Genomic DNA, 7,787 nt, shown 5'->3' with positions numbered 1-7,787 from the left:
TCGTGAACGAATAACTTTCAAGATTTTTATTAATTAATTCAGTGCTCTTCTGAAAACAGAAGAGACAGCTAGACTGCAGTCAATGACATTACTTAGAACCGGCTATCAATGGAATTATAATAACCTGCAGGGTTTGCACGAATAAATGCCTTTCGTTTCGTTGTCGGTATTTCTATTTCTATGCCTGTCCCTGTTACATAGAAATCCCTACTCTGTACTCTCTCATATTTTGCAGTTCAATGGGCGACACAAATCTCACGAATTTCCCTCTCCACATATTCTGTTCTAAGATTTTAACCAGACTTCCTTTAAATGAAGCTGTTGCTTTTTCTGCGGTTTCCCGAAAATGGTTTTGCTCGTGGACCAAGCTAAGCCATCTCAAATTTTCAGATGAATTTTTCGATTCTACTGGTACTAATCCTTTAAAGCGAAAGGTTGCATCCGGATTTTCTCCTCGAGATATTATTGACAAGCTGATTCTTATGCAGCATTGTGGCTTGGAAAGTATTGAATTGCACAACTGTGATAAATTTAAGAGTAGAATTAAGAGGTGGTTAATGTGGATTTCTGATTTTGGTGCCAAGTCCATAGATCTAAAAAGCACTGGAAGCAAGATGCATCTACCAGAGCTTCTCTTTATATGTGTGACACTTGAATCTTTGTCTCTCAAGAATTTTGAGATTTTAACAGGGGCCCTTACATGGTTTCAGGGTTTCCCTCATCTTTTAAAATGTTATCTTGAAGAGGTTGATCTGTGTGAGGAGGCATTTGATGCGATCTTAAGACTGTGTCATAATATCCAGACTTTGATGGTATCTAAATGCTCATTTCCTTCAAACTATAGAATAGTTTCTTCCAGCCTTAAATCTCTGGCTCTAATTGACAACCATGGTTACTACTGCATTGGAGGCATAGATTGCCCTCTATTGGAAAACGTCAAAATTACTGCATTTTCTGGGTCAGTGAATGGAAACATACATTTACCTGCATGTATCCATTTGGAAACTGATTTCGAACATCTTCAGCATTTTCAATCAGTCAGATCTTTGAGGAGAATCACCTGTTTTGATGCTGTAGATTTCAATGATATTCAGCTTGAACAAACCTTTCCTCAATTGAGAGAATTGGGGTTTGACTCAACCACATTTGTTTCTGATCATAAGGTAAGTGTTTCCCTGTTTATTCATTCTAAATAAAAACGTTAGTTTCTAATCATTTGATTTCAAAATTTTAAGTGATATTGTGTAAAGCACTAGATTATAATTTCAAATTTCAAAGGAAAATGTTAGAATGATTTCCTCGATGTTTTTGTTGCTCTTTGTTTATGTGTAAAGAAGGGGTCAATCACTTGAATTGTTTTTCTTTCCAACTTTATAATAACTTGGTATTATTGGTACTTAGAGCAATGCGGTTCATGCAGGATGTACCAGAGCTCACTCTACGACTACCGAATTTGAACGAGTTTATCATGAATATTGCATTGCGTGACAGAAACAATAAGGGTCTCTCCTTGTGCTCTTCAATTTTGAAAGGCGCTCCACTGCTGAAAATTGTCAGAATTAGAATTGATTGCGAAGAAGAGCAATACGAGGTCCCGGAGCTTGACGGTACGTTTCAAGTTTTCAATGAACTACTCTGTCTTGCAAGGGGTTTTCCGAAAACCTCAATAACATGGTTTACGAAGATGAAAAGCTTTGGTGGGCAAGAAACTTAGCATTGATTTCTAAAGAGAAAAAGAGAGAGCTTTCAGAGGAATCCTTGGATTCTTTTAGTTCAAATTCATGTGTTTTCTGATGTTGTTGTTATTCTTCTTTTTGATCTGCATTGTTGATTGTTATGGCCTTCATGCGAGTTTAGTTCTATGAACTCTGGTTTCGTCAGTTACTCAGACTCTATGTTCTTTTGTTTCATTTGGTATCTGGTTGCTTCTCTACTTAATGAATCATGAACACTTTTTTAACATTTTCAAAGTGTTGATTTGGTTTGATATAAATAGATCTAGGTCCAATATTATTATTGAAAATAAAATTATATTGATAAGATTACAACATATTGTATATTTTTAAAATATTCATGTTTTGTTTAATGTTTGATACTCAATTTTATAATATTATTTTAATTGAGGATAAAATTTAATTGTCATTATATTTTTCTGTATTGTTGTGAATCTTGAGTTCACTTATATTGAAACAGTTCTCTAATTTCAGAAAAGTTACGATATCTGGTTAGACTGAAGCTCCATTCATTTTTAAAAACTACTATACTAGACTAAGCTCTTTACATATCATTGAACATTACAAGTGTGTAACAAACCTTGTTATGTTTAGGCCAATTGTCCTTGATTGTCACAAGGTACCTAGGGTTAGAGTCAGTATAGGCCACTACTTTGGCCTAGTTTAGTATGCTATTTCTATATTGTGTGCCTTTTTATTTGATGTCAGCCTTTGAAATTTCCTCCCATTCATCGGTCACGTAGCTCGTCTCTTATATGTAGTTATAAATATATTTGCATTGTTTTCATTTGTTTCCAATCCTAACTAATGTTGTGAATAAATGCTTCATTTCTTTGTAAGAAAATGACTGCATAGATGTAAATAGCAGCAATATTACAATCACTTGACCTGTTCTCTGAGTATATAATGGTTCTAATTAGACAATGTAACCTTCTCATCCTTATCCAAATCTTATAGCATTATTTTTCTGGTATTTATCCTATCTCAAATTTCAAATATATTAGTCAAAATGTGCAAAGGAAAATCTAAGTTCAAGCTTCAAAATGGTCAGAAGTTTAACCATTTTTTGGTAGTCCGTGATTCCAAATCATCTCGGGGTCGCATTTATAATTTTTACAATCAAACAGGGATCCTTGAAGCTACCTAAAATTGAAGTTGAGGTGTTGTTTTTCAACTTCCTTAACACACAAAAAGTGGTTTAGTAACAAAGTTAACATCTTGCCTAAAAGGTTATGACCTTAACTAAAAAGGTTAATGGCTAAAGATGAACATTTCTACCTCCCAGTCAATATTCATTTTCTTTCCAAAATCAACATATTTTCTCTCTCCAAAACCATAATATACCATAACTTATGGGAAAGTTAATAGTAAAGAGTTGGAGTTTGGATTTACTTAAGGTCAAATGGAAAGATTAAATATTCTCAGTTTGGTTAACATTTAGATTTCCATCCAAACCTTGAAATTTCCAACAGTTAGAGATAAAATTTGAAATCTGAATGAAAATTTTATCCTAATCCTAACCTTCTTATAAAAATCCCAACTCCAACCTTGGATAAACGTCCATGGCTACTGTGAAGCACATTTCAGAATCAAGAAAGTGTAAATTAACACAAAGATATGTTGCCTTAGAAACAAAGAGAATTGATTGCAAAATGTATTTAGAAGGGTTCACACATTAGATAGCATCAAAACCTATAGATGATATGGATAAATCTGAGAACCTGCTGTCAAATGCATCTCTTGAAGAATTTTCAACTGACAGTACAATTAGCCAGGAAGATGAAGAATTTTCAACTGACAATACAATTAGCCAGAAATATGTAAACACTAGCATCTCCAGAAGCATAACACCCAAGAGAAAGAAATGGAGACCTTGGTAATATTTGTGAGAGATGCAGATGCTATTTTCATACAGCTTGGATTACAATGGCCATTTTTGTAATTTCTGCCATGGATGCCGCAATGTGATGGTGGTTGAGAATTTGCACCTTTCCCGTGAGCCAATATAGGATCTTTGTAATGGTAACAAAACTGATGCAACTCAATGTAACATTTGATATTCCATCATCACAGTTTCCCTATTGGAAAAGATGACCAAATGAAGACCATATAAATCGCCAACTGTAATGACTTCATAAAAGAAAGTTTTTATATGTTTTGTAATTGTCAGAGATTGTGATATTGGACGACTATCACACTATCTCTTGGACACATTTCCTCCAATAAAGTGTAACCTATGGCATACTGTGGTAATCTGAATGTGTTGCATGGGTGCCTATACATCCAAAATCCACTTGAGAAGAATTTTTAGGGATGTTGTATATACACATCAACTTCACATATAAATATTACATCTGTGGCACATGATTTTGTGAAGCTGTGTGGAGATGAAAATGAATTGGAAAAACTTTTGACACGAGATTCGAAAATTTAATCAAGAAATCCTCAAAGGGATTTCGAGTTCTTAAAACATATGTCAGGATGGAAGATTTTATGCAATGCTCGTGCGAAGCAGGTGGTGTCAGACTATTTTCATGTGCCACTTCTTTGACAAAATGCTGTCAAGACTTTGCATAATCTCCCACGGCGTGTCAATGAAAATAGCATAAAGAATAGACGAAGCAAGGTGAACATTTCTTTGGAAATTTACGAGTAACAAATTGTATACGAAAAGGTGGAATTGGTGAAAGATGCACATTCAACATGCCAACCATTTCACAGAGTGCCTTTAAGGGTCTAGCGCATGAAATTGATGTTGAAGCGACCATTCTATTGTTGATAAAAGACAACTATTAAGCCATTTAAGGATATTGAGTATGTGTAAAACAATTGTGAATGCAATGTGTTTGAAGATGCGCATTCTGGATTCGATTGTGTGCCATTTTTTTTGCATCAACGTTTCGAATCACACTCTGTGATTCATCATCAGGATATGAATAGCAATGTGTTTGATAGAATATTTTCTGCAGTTCAAGTTTAGGTGGTTTAACCAAAAGCATCTGAGGTCATATCTGGTTGAATCCAAATATGAGAGACTTGAAAGTACACATTGAATAGTTGATCACAATTTGCATAGATTTTTGATGTAATGGAATATAAATGAATCATCTTGAATGGGAGTTCTTGTCTTAATGAAGTATTTTATTTATGTGAAAAATCAACTATTGCTGTTACTAATTATTAATCTTCTATTGTGAAGAATTATTAAACTGTTGAAAATAATTTCACAGCTTAATATCGAAAAATAACACAACTGCAATTACACCAATAAAAATATGGAAAGAAATGCGCAACACAATGAATACAATATTTTTGGACAATTTGTCCCTGGAAAAACCCCAAGGGAAAACCAATTCTACAGATGAGGAATTATATAAAACTTCAACAAATCAAGAGATACAAAATTCCTTGCCTCTCATTGGAAAAACTCTAACAACTCCTAATTTCTCCTACTCATATTCCCCACTACTATTCCCATGCTAACACTGTGCTCTTGCTAACACTGCAAACTTGCAAACTCATTTACTAGCACTGCAAAGGTTTCTCCAAACTTCTTGTTCTCTAATGCCCCCTAGACCCCCTTTTATACTACTCTTGTTGGTAAACCAACGGCCAAGATCAATTTACAATCGATGGCTGAGATATAAAACAACTTACCAATCCTAACAAAACTAGTTTCTAGTTGCTTCTAGAAGAAGTCAATTATTTAATAAATAATAGTCCTTACTCTAAGCAATTTGTTAGCAAAAAAAATTACATACTATATGGACGGACAACTATCCAAGCTACCAAAACTAACACTCCCTCTTAGCGAGGAAGCTATTCTACATGACACCCAACTTATCTCTAAAGAAGATGAATTCTTTTTTCTCCAATGCTTTAGTTGAAATGTCTGCTACCTACTCCTTTGCAGATATGGATTGTAGCTAAACAACTCCTCATTGTACACAATCTCTGATAAAGTGATATATGATATCTATATGTTTAGACCTATCATGAAACATTGGATTTTCATACAACTTGATACAACTCTAATTATCACAATGTATCACAGTAGTCTCAACCTTCTGACCAAACAAAGCTACTAACAACTTCCGAAGCCATATAGCTTCACATGTCACCATGTTGTATTCTACTTCTATTGAACTTAGAGCCATAGACTTCTGCTTCCTACTAAACCAAGAAACAACTCCTGATCCCAAGCTGAAAGAACACCTTGAAGTGCTCCTTTTGTTTGTTGTACTTCATGTCCAATTTGTGCCAATATAGCTTATCAACTTGATACCTTCACCTCAAAAATATATATTTCCATACTCAATTGTACCATGCAAATAACACAACACATGCTTAGCCACTATCCAATGCACTCTCTTTGGTTCAACCACGAACTGACTAAGAGAGTTTACTGCAAATCCTATATCTAGCCTAGTGTTGACCAAATAGATAAGTGAACCAATCAACTATCTATATAAGGTCGGATCTACATCCTTCTCCTTAGATATCTCTACCTTCCTCCAATTTGTGATCATGGGTGTAGACATGGCTTTACAATTCTCCATCCCAAATTTTTTCAAGATTTCAATGCAATATTTTCCTTAACCAAGGCAAATCTCCCCATCTATTTGCCACACTTCCATGCCTATAAAGTAGTGCATAAGTCCCAAATCCTTCATCTTGAACTCTTTTGCAAGGTTCCTCTTGTAGTCCACTATGAGCCCTAGTGAACCTATAAGAAATAGGTCATCCACATAAAGAACAAGAATGAGAATCTCACCCTAACCACCAAGTAGTAGAGGTTAGCATCCGCTTCACTCTTCACAAAGCCCATTTTCTGCAAGTATGTATCAATGCACTCATACCACACTCTAGCAGCCTACTTGAGTTTGTACAATGCTTTCTTCAATTTGCACATTTGGGTCTTTTTTTTGTGTGCTACAAAGCCTTCTGGTTGTTCTATGTATACCTCCTCCTTCAACTCAACATTAAGGAATGTTGTCTTGACCTTTTCCACAAACCTCGCCTTGTATTTCTCAATGCTACCATCTGCACCATGCTTTATCTTATAGATCCAACATGATCCAACTACTACCCTATGTGTTGGTCTAGGAACTACCTCCCACACATCATTTTTCATTATTGAGAAATATTTCTCAACCATAGCATCTTGCCATATTTGATGTTTTGTAGCTTCTTGATAGTTAGAAGGCTTACTATCTACCAATTGACTAACTAATGCCACATATTCATTGAACTTGGTTGGTTGTCTCCACTATCTAGTACTCTTCCTAGGAGCTTCCACAATCTCCTGAGTATCCCTTTGTGTATCTGGACCCTCATGGTTCTTGATACCAACTATAGAGGATGAAATGTCAACCTCTAAGTCCTCTAGATGTCTTTGTTGTTGCACCTATTGCTCCATACTCTGTAAATCTTCACTACCCGAGTCTACACTCATACTGGTAAATGTACTTGATCTTTGCTACCCTTGATTTTTGTTTTGGAGCTTCTGTTGGCTACTCACTCTGATCATTTGCTAAAAAATCTCTAGATCTCCTAAATGCCTTGTCCTCCATGAACTTGACATCACATTTGACGATAATTCTTTTAGTCCTTGGAATGAAAATCCTATATGCTTTTGAGGTCACTATACCCAACAAAGTTCTCCCTCTCTGTAGTCTGATCTAACTCTGTACATATATCTCTAGGAATATGACAATATTCCAAACTCCCAAATATCTTGAAGTCACCAACATTTGGCTTCTTCCCTGTGAAAGCTTCCTCTGGTGTCATCTTCCTTAGCACCTTGTGTGGAACTCTATTTTGGATGTAGATTGCTATATTACACACCTCTTCCCATAAGTAGCAGGGCATGTCTTGGTCATGTAGCATAGCTCTTGCTGCCTCTGATATAGAACAATTCTTCCTTTTAGCAACTCCATTCTACTATGGATTGTAGGGAATAGACCATTCTTGATTCCTTCTCTAGTATAGAACTCCTAGAAGACATTTTGTTTGTACTTGCCTCCATTATTTGACTGAAGAACCTTTATCTTC

The 7,787-nt window shown here is 35.4% G+C and overlaps 1 protein-coding gene across 1 annotated transcript; it reads left to right on the top strand.

Moving 5' to 3' along the window:
- The first annotated feature begins 239 nt into the window (after positions 1-239).
- Positions 240-1,714, top strand: LOC149560026 (F-box/FBD/LRR-repeat protein At1g13570-like). The gene is made up of 2 exons (XM_089827543.1): positions 240-1,163; positions 1,421-1,714. The coding sequence occupies exons 1-2, from the start codon at positions 240-242 to the stop codon at positions 1,712-1,714; spliced, it is 1,218 nt and encodes a 405-aa protein (XP_089683669.1).
- Positions 1,715-7,787: the final 6,073 nt, after the last annotated feature.

This window comes from Cupressus sempervirens, chromosome 4, assembly GCF_028749045.1.
Source record: "Cupressus sempervirens isolate cs-2001-9-10 chromosome 4, ASM2874904v1, whole genome shotgun sequence".
In the NCBI taxonomy this organism is placed as follows: Eukaryota; Viridiplantae; Streptophyta; class Pinopsida; order Cupressales; family Cupressaceae; genus Cupressus; species Cupressus sempervirens.
This window is presented reverse-complemented; position numbering and strand designations above follow the sequence as displayed.

Coding starts and splice junctions, on each gene's coding strand:
- LOC149560026 (XM_089827543.1), top strand. CDS start 240: ATGGGCGACACAAATCTCACGAATTTCCCTCTCCACATATTCTGTTCT. Junction 1,164..1,420: donor CATTTGTTTCTGATCATAAG/GTAAGTGTTTCC, acceptor CGGTTCATGCAG/GATGTACCAGAGCTCACTCT.